The sequence below is a fragment of the Gossypium hirsutum genome, chromosome D11, assembly GCF_007990345.1.
Source record: "Gossypium hirsutum isolate 1008001.06 chromosome D11, Gossypium_hirsutum_v2.1, whole genome shotgun sequence".
Taxonomy (NCBI): domain Eukaryota; kingdom Viridiplantae; phylum Streptophyta; class Magnoliopsida; order Malvales; family Malvaceae; genus Gossypium; species Gossypium hirsutum.
Genome location: NC_053447.1, coordinates 8924369 through 8938459, shown reverse-complemented (window position 1 = coordinate 8938459; position 14091 = coordinate 8924369). Strand labels below are relative to the sequence as shown.

General features: G+C 31.1%; 1 protein-coding gene across 1 annotated transcript; it reads left to right on the top strand.

The window, feature by feature from the left end:
- The first annotated feature begins 1481 nt into the window (after window positions 1-1481).
- LOC107924725 (abscisic acid receptor PYL9) lies at window positions 1482-3212 on the top strand. The gene is made up of 3 exons (XM_016855298.2): window positions 1482-2039; window positions 2328-2543; window positions 2647-3212. Exons 1-3 carry the CDS (start codon window positions 1914-1916, stop codon window positions 2863-2865), a joined length of 561 nt encoding a protein of 186 aa, XP_016710787.1. The 5' UTR covers window positions 1482-1913; the 3' UTR covers window positions 2866-3212.
- The last annotated feature ends 10879 nt before the right edge of the window (window positions 3213-14091 follow it).

The window sequence follows — 14091 nt, the reverse complement described above, 5'->3', positions numbered from 1 at the left end:
TTAATTTAGTCATTTTATCTAATTAACCTTAATTAAGTCAAACTCACCTAATCAAAACCTAATTAACTACACAACTAGCTTCGTAAATATTTATCAAAAATATTTACGAATCCGATTTACCGGAATAGAGTCCCGGGAATGCATTTAAAAAAATCACATTTGACTCGTAAATATTAAATAATAATATTAACGAACTTACTCGTCGAATTTAGTGACATCGAACCATTATTTTCGACACCACTGAAAATCGGGCTGTTACACAAGTTACGAAGTTCGACAGACTGAACCAAAATATTGCTGAGGGGGCGTAACGTGTACACCTGAGACGACGAATCTACGACTATAAAACTCTAAATTATAAAAATCATTCCACTCTTTTAAAATTACTATTATTTAAAAAAAACTTACTTTCTTAAATAATTAATTTTACATGTAAAGTTTTTTCTCAAAAGCATCTCACCCACTAGGTCTAGCATAGGATTAATTATATATCTAAATCTATTTATTAAATTGATACTATAAATCAATTGAATATCGATTTAATTAACTAAATTTTTTAAAGTAACAAATATTATTTAAGGTGTTTTTATTTTTATTTTTTTATACAAATATATTTAAATCAATTTAAACAAAAAGTAACTTTAAAACAATTTCTTTGAACATAGTTCATCATTGTTTTTAAACTTTAATTTTACCATTTCATTCAACCCATCATTCTGTTTTTTTTATTATAATAAAATAAATATACATTTACATAAAAATTTTTATGTTGTCAATTATTTTTTACATAAAATAAACAAAACAATAATTTAATCTTACAAAAAATATTTTTATCTTTTCAGTTTAATAAATATTTACATTAAATGATGAATATTTTACTTGGTTTTAATTAGGGGTGCTCAAATGGTTAACCCTTCGGTTAATCGAATCGAACTAGTATTAACTGAATTAACTAAATTTTTTAATCCTTTAACCGAACCAAAATTTTTCAAATAAAATTAACCGAAATTTATATATTTTTGCTTTTTTAGTTAAAACTAGTATAAAAAATATAAAAAAATTTGATAGTGTTCATTTGACCGAATTAACTGAATTAAAACTACATATAATTTGTATTATGAATTATTAAGTTCAATTAATTCGTTAATTATTATTCGATTTTGAATTGAATTAACTGATAACCAAACTTCCAAAAAATCATTAACTGACCTCCGACTGAATTAGATCGGCTCAATCAGTTTATTAATATATACTTCTTATACTAAAATTTGATCCAATTTTATTTGATTTAAAATTTGCCACGAAATATTTATTTTAATTTTTGCAAAACATCTTCTTAAAATTGCAAGTTAATATTTTTGGCATGAATTAAACTATTATAATCATGGAATAAATATTAAAAATACATAATTTTATGTGTATATTACTCGGAAATATATATTTATTGTATTTTATTTGTAAGAGTAAAGTTAAAAAAGAAAAAGGAAAAAACCATCCAATGAAATGGAAAACCACTCCAATTGGAAGAGGGAGTGGAGATGGTATGAAGATAAGGGCAAATTGAAGAGAGAGTGGGTCCAGTAGGGAAAGCTAAAAGGAGGGCTATGAGCATTTTTTTTTTTTGCTTTTATCAACAAAAGAACTTGTCGGTGGATTTATAGATTTTTCATTTTTGATAGACTGGGAAGCCAAGTTAAGAGCAAACCAAAGCCTTCAACCTAAATTCTTAAACTAAAAGCTAAGTCCTAAGTTTGAAGTCCCTTTTTCCTTTTTGTAAATCCAAGCCAAGTCTCCTGCAATAACCCAAGCCAAACCAAAGAGAGCTTATCTCTGCGGAACTCTCCTGTAATTTTCACCTTCTTATTTATACAGAGGTGATTGCTCATTGATTAGATATATCAATCAGAAAACAAATGAACGGTGGTGATGCTTACGGTATGATGGAGGCGCAATACATTCGGAGACACCACAGGCACGACATCAGAGACGACCAGTGCTCCTCTGCTCTTGTCAAACATGTCAAAGCTCCTGTTAACCTCGTAAGTTTGTCTCTCTACCTCTGATTCACCTCTCTCTCTTCCCAAATCTTCCTCTTCATCTACTAAATCTTCATCTCTTTTTTTTTTAGATTTAATTATTAAAAAAAGAGAAAAATTCAAATTTATGTCCATGTTTTACTGTTAAAAGCCAACTATTTTAGTACTTTTTTTCAAAATTAGAAGTAAAAGTTCATGTCCAAATAGTTGGTATATTATTTTTTTTTGAAATTTTAATTAATTTTATTGCAACTAATAATAGTGGTTATGGTTTTGATTAAATTATGAAAGGTATGGTCATTGGTAAGGCGGTTTGATCAGCCGCAGAAGTACAAGCCGTTCGTAAGCCGGTGCATCATGAAAGGGGACCTCGGAATCGGTAGCGTCAGAGAAGTCAACGTTAAATCTGGCCTTCCGGCCACCACCAGCACCGAACGATTAGAGCTTCTCGATGACGAAGAGCACATTCTCGGCATGAAAATCGTCGGAGGCGACCACCGTCTCAGGGTATAAACAACAATTTTTCTTTCTCCCTTTTTACTTTTATTTTTTTTTATATTCTAAAAGAAGAAGAAAAAGTAGGAATCTTGTTAACTTGTATGTATGGCAGAATTATTCGTCAATCATAACGGTCCATCCAGAGGTTATTGAAGGAAGGCCAGGAACAATGGTGATCGAATCATTCGCTGTGGACGTGCCAGAAGGGAACACCAAGGATGAAACTTGTTACTTTGTGGAGGCTCTTATCCGATGTAATCTCAAGTCATTAGCCGATGTTTCAGAGAGGATGGCTGTGCTGGACCAAACACAACCTATCAACGGGTACTAATTGATAAGGTGGAATTTTGGTGACCACTTTGCTTGAATGGACAGAGAGATATGCAACACTTTTTCCACCCCCTTCCTTTCTTAGCTTTTCCTTGTTTAATGCCTCTGTAGTTAAAGTATAATCTGTGAGGTTTCAAATTCTTAATATAAGCCTCCAAGTTTTTCTGTTTTGTATAATGCGGTTCGGAGGCTGATTCCCTATAAGTCTAAGAAGATGGGGTTCATTTCTCTATTTTACTGTTAATGTTTATGGCAATCTGGGTTTTGTCCAGTGGTGGTAATGTACGTTATTATGGTCATATTTGTAAATATTTATGTAAGATAAGAAAAAATGGAGGCTTTCGTAGATACAGCCTGGTAGATGGATTTGGAGAACCCTTTTAAGCAACAGCTTACTCTTTTCTTCTTTGTTTTGTACATATTGGGGGGTGTGTGTTGTTTATAGTTTGTTGTAGGGATTTTTGTGTTTGATAGTTGTTGAGTTCTCAGCCTCTGAATTTGAGTGCAGAAAGTGCGGGTACACTAAGCAACAACTGCACCAAATTTTTTTTTTGTTTTTTTTTCTTCTGAGTCATATAAAGGAGCAGAAACCAGTACGCTAACTCAAAGATCTTTGTGACGATTTTTCTTGAGTTTAGACCTACCACGCTGGACAGTTCCACTGGACTAACCAATCACTCATCTTTGCTGACGTGAACTTCCGACACGTACTCCTCTAAGAGAACTCGTGATTAGCTCTTTCCCTCTGTTGTCCCTATTGTTGAATTGAACTACTGCAAACCTGGTTCCTCTCAATTGGTTTATTACTAAATTAACTGGGTCAGCCTGGAATACACTTTTAGTTCATTTGGATAAGAACTATGAATTATCCCCACACTCTACTTCATGTGTGTCAAACCCTCACTTGTTTGTACTACCAGGAATGAAATTGGCATTCTCCACTACACGACAAACTGATATTATCTTCACATCAGTTAAATTTTAGGCTGAATGCTTCACACCCTAATATTTGATTTCTTATCCTCAGGTTGTAGACTTCAAATTTTGATGCTGTAATAGCAACACTATAATGCTTCCATGAAAATGCTTTTAAACTGAGGGTGAAAGTGATTTATAAATCTTGCACTTGGTTGTGCAACTTGTATTATTCTCAAGGTAGCATTGCTTTGTAGATTATTGGTGACGACTGTCGATTCAAATTGTCCTACATGTTCATACAGCCATCGCTAAACAAAAACAATGAGCTTCCAGGTTGTTATGTTTCATCTGCTTTCAGCAGGACAATATGCAGGATGTTGTTGCAAGATGGTTCGGAGTAGTAGATACTGAAAGCCATTAAGGCTGTAACACCCCTTACCTGAGACCATCGCCGGAATCTAGTACGAGATGTCATCCAATTTAACTTACCAATTCGGAGCATAAAAAATTACTTTTAAAATTAAATTCACTGTTCACAACAAAACTGTCCACCTGCGCGATTGTCACTAATTTAATTATATCTCAAGTTACGAAACTCTAAATTTAAATCCGTAAATTTTTCCTGAAACTAGACTCATATACCTTCTTACCATAAAATTTTTAGAATTTTTGGTTTATCCAATTAGTACAGTTTATTCATTAAATTCTCCCCTGTTTCACTACTAGACAGTTCTGACCTCTTGGCACTAAAAATAAATTATCTTATTATACAGAATTCATATAAGGTTATCGTTTGTTTCTTTTGAAAATAGACTCACTAAGGAATCTAGAAATATAAATTATGACCCATAATTATTTCTGTACAATTTATAATAATTTTCTAAAGTCAAAATAAGGGACTTCAAAAACCATTCTGACCCTGTCTCACTAAAATTCAAATATCTCAAAATATAAAATTCCTTTGCCTACACCGTTTCTTTCATGTAAAAGTAGACTTGACAAGATTTAATTCTATATATTATTAACTCTCTAATTCCATTTATATTATTTATGGTGATTTTTCACATTCACGTCACTGCTGCTGTCAAAGAAACTGCTTTTTTGTATTAGCTACCATTTACACATACAAAACACCAAAACATAATCTTTACTAACCATTTCAATAGCTAATCTTAGCCAATCATATGAACATACTCAAAATGATTAAGATTCTATACATGCCATAGTTTTAAACACATCGAAAAAAACATAATACTGAGATGGTTATGATAGTGTGATACGAGCTCCGACGATCCCCAATTCGAACAAGCTCAAATCACTATAAAACAAAGGAAATGAGAAAATGTGTAAGCTACAAATAGCTTAGTAAGTTACATGTAAACAATAAGTACTCATTTAATAATTGACATTTCTCTCCTATAACTAATCAAACATTTCTTAGCAATTTTAATCACTTACACATGCATAATCTTACCCATTTCACTTGCACTTGCACATGCACTTATACACTTGACATTTATCACATATGCTCATTCTTTTAAACGTACCTCCATGCACACTTCATTTCATATTCACTTTAACTCATTATTAATCCCATTGAACACTCGGAATATACACAGATACGTAGAGATTTAGCACATAAATGCCACACTGATATGTAGCCGAAGCTACCACTGATCAAGAACACTGAAATGTCCACGGGCCTGCTCACACAATCTATCAGGTGTCTGCAACACATGCTAGATCACCCAGCACCCGGGACTCACTGTAACATTGTAACACTGATCTCTAGTGACATGTCACTTGTATCCACTTCTATTCCTAAGTTCAACCGGGAATTTACACTTAACACTTTATTTTTAACACTTTATCACTTGAATAATTCATGAACAATTTTCCTTCCACATTCAATATTGATTCACATATCAAATAAAATTCACAATTTATAAAAATATATTGCTATTATTTACACATAACTTACCTCGGATGCAAAACGACTATTTTTGTAATTTAGTCGATAAGTTTCGCTTTTCCCCGACCACTTCCACTATTTCTTCTTTCTTCATCTATATTAACACAATTTAATGCATTTTATCAATATTCCATTCAAATACAATTCATACACAATATTTTGGCAAACTTACATTTTTTTCCCATAACTTTTCAAAAATTCCGCTTTTGTCCCAAACCTCGTAAAAATAAAATTCACTAAATTCTTAAATTTCAAACTTCACTAAATCATATTTCATGCTCATAACAGCCCTCAATTTCACAAAATCACAACTTTATGCACACTTTACCATCTTTCACAATTTAGTCTTTTTTCAACATTTTCATCGAAATTCATCTAGTAAAACTTGTAATTAACACTTCAAACATTCATTATCTAACCTCACTAATCAATTTACAATTATATCATGAATGAGCCAATTTTTAAACTTTAATTTTATTTAAATTAAATGGTAGAAATTTATAAAATTTTCTATCCATATTTTCACACAATATTTCAATAAATCGGTAATTAATAAAAATTTATAAAATTAAACTATTTCACTTCAGATTTGTGGTTACGAAACTACTATTCCAATTAGGCCCTATTTCGGGCTATCACAAAGGTCCCTTTGTAACCAACAATTATTTCACGACCACAGCAACGGTCACTGAAACCGATTACCATACCTCCAGATTTGCCCCACTTTTGACCCCTATTACGAGGCAATACCAGGAGGTCAGTGTTCTATGGTCAAATCCTCTTGAAACCTCATAATGAAACCATTTTTATGCTAAAGACGTGTATCTCTTTGGTTTAATGGAAAAGGGATAGACTGTAACACCCCTTACCCAAGACCATTGCCAGAGTCGAGCTCGAGGCATTGCTTAACTTAAAAATTAGGGGCATAAAATTTTACTTTTGAAATTAATTTCACTATTCACAACAAAGCTGTCCACCTGCGCAACAGTTACTAATTTTGTTATAACTTAAGCTACGAAATTCAAAATTTAAATCCGCAAATTTTCCCTAAAACTAGATTTATATGTATTCTTAGCATAATTTTTTCATAATTTTTGGTTCAGCCAATTAGTACAGTTTATTAGTTAAAGTCTCCCTTGTTTTACCACTCGACTATCCTGACCTCTTGTCACTAAAAATAAGATTTCTTATTGTAGGATTTTCATATGGTGTTCTCACTTGTTTCTACAGAAAATAAACTCAATAAGGAATCTAGAAATATAAACTAAAACTCATAACCATTTTTGTACAATTTTTAATGATTTCTAAACTCAGAACAGAGGACTCCAAAAATAGTTCTGACCCTGTCTCACTAAAATTCATATATCTTAAAATATAAAATTAATTTTGCTACACAATTATTTTTCTATGAAAGTAGACTCAATAAATTTTAATTCTATATATCATTCACCTTCTAATTCGTTTTATAATATCCTAGGTGATTTTTCAAATTCACATTACTGTTGCTGCTTGAAATTTGTTTCTTTGCAAATTTTACTCTTTCATGATTTCCATGCATGATTTATCACCTAAACATTTGTAACAACAAACATCTTCATACTTAGCCATTTTAACAACCATTCATCATCAAATACTTACATATCATTCTTTAGCAAAATCATAAATACAAACATTCAAAATAACTAAGTCCCTATACATGCCATAACCCAAATATGGTTCATCATAAAATACCAAGTTGTTGTCGTTGATAGTGTGGACGATCTCCGACGTCTTTAAGTTCCCGAAAGTAGCTTTACAATACTCGGTACAAAATATAGCCAAATTCACCAACTTAGCCTTCAACTTTATTCTTTCCTTTGTCTAACCTCGAGTTTCGTTCTTCTTGATTATGGAGCTTGGAAGCTTGAAAACCCTAACTATGGCTTCTCCCCTTGCTAAATTTGGCCTAATGAAGAAGATGATCAAAAATTGGCTTTTAATTTTATTTTTAATTCATTTTAATAACTAAATGACTAAAATGCCATTATTGAAAAACTTTGGAAACATGCCTAACCATATCCATTTTTGTCCACCAACTTAACCAATGGTCTAATTACTATATAAAGACCTCCAATTTAAAATTTCATAAAAATTGGACACCTCTAACATATAGAACTCAACTTTTGCACTTTTTACAATTTAGTCCTTTTAACTAAATTGAGTGCCCAAACGTCAAAATTTTTGAATGAAATTTTCACGAAATATTCCCGTGAAATTGTAGGCCATAGAAATATAATAAAAATAACTTTTTCTCATCGGATTTGTGGTCCTGAATAGAGGTGTTCATGGGCCGGCCCGGCTCGGGCCAAAAAAGTGGTGCCCGAGGCCCGGCCCGTTTTCTAAACGGGCATCATTTTTTTGCCCAAGCTCATATTTCGGGCCTATATTTTTACCCAAACCCTCCCATATTTTGGGCGGGCTGTCGGGTCGGGCCGGACCTCCTAGCCCATGAACACCTCTAGTCCCGAAATCACTGTTTCGATAACCTTAAATTTGGGCCATTACATAGACCTCTACTGTTTTGGGGTAAATTGAGTATGGTCATAGAAGTCATGTCGCATTCGGGTGAAAAATGTCGAGGGGTTTCGGTTTGAATCAGTTTTGCATATGAATTATATTGAATCTCAAATTATTATTATTATCATTATCAAAAGAGAAGTGTCCTTATTTTAGTGGTACTGTTGTTCTCACAACAATCAAGAGGACGTAAGTTCAAGTAACATGAATTGACATGGCATGGCAGATATGGGAATTGACAAGCATCCCCAAATGTTAATTAGCACATGGAATCTTTTATTCAAACTGCATCTTGCATGTAAATCATTATTTCTTTGAGCTAAGCTTGAATGAAATAAACTGTAAATTAGGATAAATTTCTAAACAGGAAACGATGCCCCTTGCATATATGAAGTAGGCATACACATCAAAGCTTGCAGATAAGCTTCAAGCATCCATGATGTTTTTCATGAGCTCTTGCCGGCCATTCACAGTGGTATATCGTATGTACATTGAAGTAGAGGAAGAAGGTTAAAAAGGAACCTAAAGCATTTTTGTTTAGATATCTGGTAATGTCTAGGACCCAAACTTGTTTATTGTCTCCAATGCGATACATATATATACTGAACGCCAATGCTGTGTACAATTGTAACAATTAATGGTTGAATTTGTAAAAGGAGGCATCTTTAGCTTTAATTTCCATATATCTTTAATTTGCACGTTTGATGTGCAAATTATAAAAAGTTGCCGATGGGTGCTTAAAATACTACAAAGGCTCCTATATCAGGAGTCAAATCACGGTTTACCTGTAACACCCCTTACCTGAGACCGTTGCCGAAGTCGAGCACAAGGCACTACCTGTAACACCCCAAACCCAGTCTAAATGTTATGACCGAATCTGGCGATGTCACATTGTAACACCACTTACCCGTATTCGACGCCGGAATGGGGTACGAGGCATTACTAGAAGACATACATTTGCATATGTATTGAACCGAGTTACAAAGTTTCATCCGAATTAAAACTTTTAAATTATTAATGTTATTTTATAATTCTTTACAACATATCCTCGAAATATTATATTCATGACAAATAGGGCCTACGAGACCCGATATTTACACTTGTAATTCAAAGCTTCATTTTCATTTCATTAAATTCACAATTCAAATCAATTTCTCAATCTAATATATATATTTCAATCATATAAGAATATAATTCAAGTTACACGAACTTACCAGGCTAAATTGCAGAAATACCAAAATTTAGGGACATTTTGGTAATTTTCTATTTTTCTCGAATTTCCACTCAATCTTGATATAAATTAATATTTCATTCAATTTATTAATTTAAATAATAAAACAATTCATTTCATGCAATTTGGTCACTTTTTGACACTTTTATAAATTTACCCTTAAATATTACTTTTATTCAATTTAGTCCCTGAGCCTAAAACATGCAAATTAGTCATTTTTAATGAAAACTCATGCTAGTTGAATAATCATATATTTTCTTCCTCCTCCTCTCCATTCCATATCCTTAAAGTATATAACATGCTTATATGTAACATTATCTATAATTTCACTATTTATTTATTTGTTCATTCAAAGCTGTCCACTTGAGTCATTGTCACAAAATTATTTATATCTTGAGCTACAGAACTCTGAACTAAGATCCGAAAATTTTATCTGAAACTAGACTCACATATCTTCTTACCGTAAAATTTTCAGAATTTTTGGTTTAGCCAATAAGTACAGTTTATTCTTTAAATTCATCCCTATTCTGCTGTCTGACAGTTTTGACCTTTCTTCAATAAAAATTAATTATCTCCTTGTACAAGATTCGGATAATGTTTCCGTCTATTTATATTGAAAATAGACTCATTAAATATTTTAAACATATAAATTTTAGCCCCTAATCATTTTTCTCCAATTTTTTATGATTTTTCAAAGTCAGAACAGGGGAACCCGAAATCATTCTGACCTTATCTCACAATATTTATTATAACTCATGATTTACAGTTCCATTGCTTACACCGTTTATTCTATAAGAAACTAGACTCAATAAGATTTAATTCCATATTTTTTTCATCCTCTAATTAAATTTTCATGATTTATGGTGATTTTTCAAATTTAGACTACTCCTGCTGTCCAAAACTGTTTTAGTGGAAAATGTTGATTACTAGGTGTATAACTCCCTTATTCCCTTTCTCTATAATATTTCCCATCACTTTCACCTATTTTTCTTCACTAATATATCAAGAACATAAGAAATTATATAAGAAAACTCCACTATAACATTATTTCCATGTTTTTTCAATAATATCAAACTTAAAAATATATTGAAATCTTGATGTTCTTACCTTGTGCTATTGATTTCAATCTTTAACTAGATTTTTTCTCTCCTCCAGCTTCTATTTCTTGAATCTAACTTGATATTCTAGCTCCCCATTGTCTCCTTGTTATTTTTCTCTCTTGGAAGCTATGGAAATTCTTTTGATTTCTTAGTGAAAATGGTAAATTTTTGGTGGAAGGGCCAAATTGTAAAGAAAGCAAAATTTTCTTTCTTTTCCTCTCTTCTCACGTTGGTTGCATCGAAGAATATGAAGATTCTTCATCTTTCATTCCATATATATACTAAATAGAATAATAATAAAATAATAAAATATCATTTAAAAATTAAATTAAAATATTAATAAACTAATATTTATTTAATTAATTAATCTAAAATATCACCAGCATCATCATTGCCTTCTAGATTTCTCTCTCTTTTAATTGACCATTTTGCCCTTCATAATCTTTAAAAATTCCACCATTGAGTCATCACTTAATTTGGTAAAATTGTGATTTAGTCTCTCAAAATTCTTCACCTTTTCAATTTGGCCCTAATTCATCCATTTTCCTTAGTTTCTAGATTATGCAACCCTTAAAAGATTTACACTATTGGCCCTTTAAGTTTTTCATATTTACACTTTAACCCCTCAAATTTTGAGTATTTACTCTTGGGCAACAAAACTTTTCTCACTTTTGCGATTTAATCCTTTCATGAATTAATGTCATAATATAATTCTCAATGTTGCCATAACTCAAAATTTCCCTTTTTGTCACTTTATTTCCTTATTTTACTATCAAGGATACCTACTTTCTTATTGTAGTAATTTTCGGGTATTACAGTAGTAATTTTCGGGATATTACATTACCTGACTTAACTTACTAGTTCGGAGTATAAAAATTTGCTTTTAAAATTAATTCACTCACTTTCATTCAATATCTCCCTAAAAAGGAATCTCAAGACCCTAAATCATGCTATAAAAACGGTTCGGGTCCAAACCGGAAACATTAAAAATTTTCCGAATACTTAATCAAATTAAAACAATTTATTTTACTATTCACAATAAAACTGTTCACCTGCGTAACAATCACTAATTTAATTATAACTCGAGTTACAAAACTCAAAATTTAGATCTGTAAATTTTTCACGAAACTAGACTCATATATCTTCTTACCATAAAATTTTCAGAATTTTTGGTTTAGCCAATTAGTACAATTTATTCTTTAAAGTTTCCCCTGTTTCACTGTTCGACAGCTCTGACCCCTCTTCACTAAAAATTAATTATCTCAATGTACAGAATTTGGATAAGATTCTCATTTATTTTTATTGAAAATAGACTCACTAAGGAATCTAAACATATAAATTATAACTTCAAATTATCTTTGTACAATTTTTAATGATTTTCTAAATTCAGAATAGAGGATTTCAAAAGCTATTCTGATCCTGTCTCACTAAAATTCAAATATCTAAAAATATACAACTCTTTTACTTACTCTATTTCTTTCATATGTAAATAGGCTCATTCAGGTTTAATTCTATATCTTATTCACTCTCTAATTCAATTTCCACCATTCTTGGTGATTTTTCAAATTCACGTCAATGCTGCTGTTCAAAAACTGTCCCATTGCAAATTTTTACTCTTTTATAATTTATTTGTATTAACTATCATTTAAGCATACACAACACCAAATCACGTTCTTATATAACCAATTCAATAGTTAATTCATTATCGAAAATTTACTTGCTACTCCTTAGCCATATTATAAGAATACACACAAAACGACCAAGTCCCAATATATGCCATATAAAGCAAAAAGTTGTTTAACAAAATCCACCGGAATAAATCTGGATAGTGTTATCGTTGATGTAGATCTGATCCTCCTAATATATATATCAATCTACACGAAACAATAAACACACACAAGTAAGCTTGCAGAAAGCTTAGTAAGTTCATAGGCTTATAATAAAATCTTACCAAAATTTCACTAACAATATTAATAAACAAATAAAAATTCAACATTTCCTGCCAACCACAATTTCAAACAATGAATTTATTCAATCGAGCTCAATATCAGATGTCAACTTATATTCCAACATTTAGCTTCAATTACATTTTTAAATACTTGTCCAAAATAAGGATCGTCTTACGGATTTGAGTACATCGTTTGCCCGGTGCCACGATTTGCTTGAATATTTTACAATGCTATAACTCAGTATGGTTTTCTTCACTGAAACACCATACCTACTTTTCACAACTCAATATGGTTTTCTTCACTAAAACACCATACCTACTTTTCACAATTTGCCATGGATTCACCATGAACTTATTCGTCAATTCCTCACTGATTACCGAACGTATGTACTCAATCCTGCGTATCCCTTAATTTGAATTAACAATCTCATTTTTTTTCTCATTTTTACCATAATCATAATTCAACAACAATATACGAATTGATACAATATATCATTCCCACATTAACAATTACTCATAAAAGTTCAGCTGTATGAACTTACCTGGGCCAATTTGTAGGAGTTGTAAAAGTTTAGAAACTAGTTCGATACTTTCTCTTTTCCGCGTTTATCTTCGGATTCCCGATCTATAGTATAAATTTTTCCATTCATTAGCATCTTATTCAATACTAATTTACTTCACAATTTACGCCTTTCAATTTATGAATTTACACTTTTACCCCTAAAATTTACAATTTTTATAATTTGGTCCCTACTCAATCAATTTCTATCAAAATTACTTAATAAAATCATCATATAATAAAATTAAAGCTTTAATTCCATATTCATTCATCATAAAAATCCAGCACTCATCAATAGTAACTTTCAAAATCAGCCATGAAATCAATAACTAATGAAATAATTAGTTGGACGTAATTGTAAAAGTATCAAAATCACAAAATTTACAAGAAATAATCAAGAATTAAACTTAAAAGGTTCAAATATATGAACAACCAGCTTGGAGGGATTCTTCAATGGTGTTTTTGGCTGAGAAATATGCAGAATTGCCTAGAAACTCTTTTAATTAAGATTTTTATTTGTTAACTTTTACAAAATTTCTAATTTTGCCCTTATTACATCACTTTTCCAGATTTTTCTTTTCTAATGCCGTCTCAACTATCCCTTATTGGCATATTTATGCCTTAAATCCCTCCTTATTTATCACTTAAGCTATTTAATCATAATTTAATAAATTTTGTACTATTTTTAATTTAGTCTTTTTTAATTAATTGACTATCGAAACGTTAAAATTTTCTAACGAAACTTTTATACTAACTCAATGACACTCCATAAATATTTATAAAAATATTTATGGCTCGGTTTATGAACTCGAGGTCTCGATACCTCATTTTAGACCCAATTTACCTATTAAATTCTTTTTAAATCACAAAATTTAATAAATCACAAAATTCACTAATTCAAAAATTCTTCTAAATTCACACTTGACCCATAATTATTAGTTTA

Bases quoted from the DNA above. Each gene is read 5' to 3' on its own strand.
- LOC107924725 (XM_016855298.2), top strand. From the start codon at position 1,914: ATGAACGGTGGTGATGCTTACGGTATGATGGAGGCGCAATACATTCGG. The intron at 2,040-2,327 runs GTAAGTTTGTCT...AAATTATGAAAG, and splicing joins TCAAAGCTCCTGTTAACCTC to GTATGGTCATTGGTAAGGCG. The intron at 2,544-2,646 runs GTATAAACAACA...TATGTATGGCAG, and splicing joins GAGGCGACCACCGTCTCAGG to AATTATTCGTCAATCATAAC.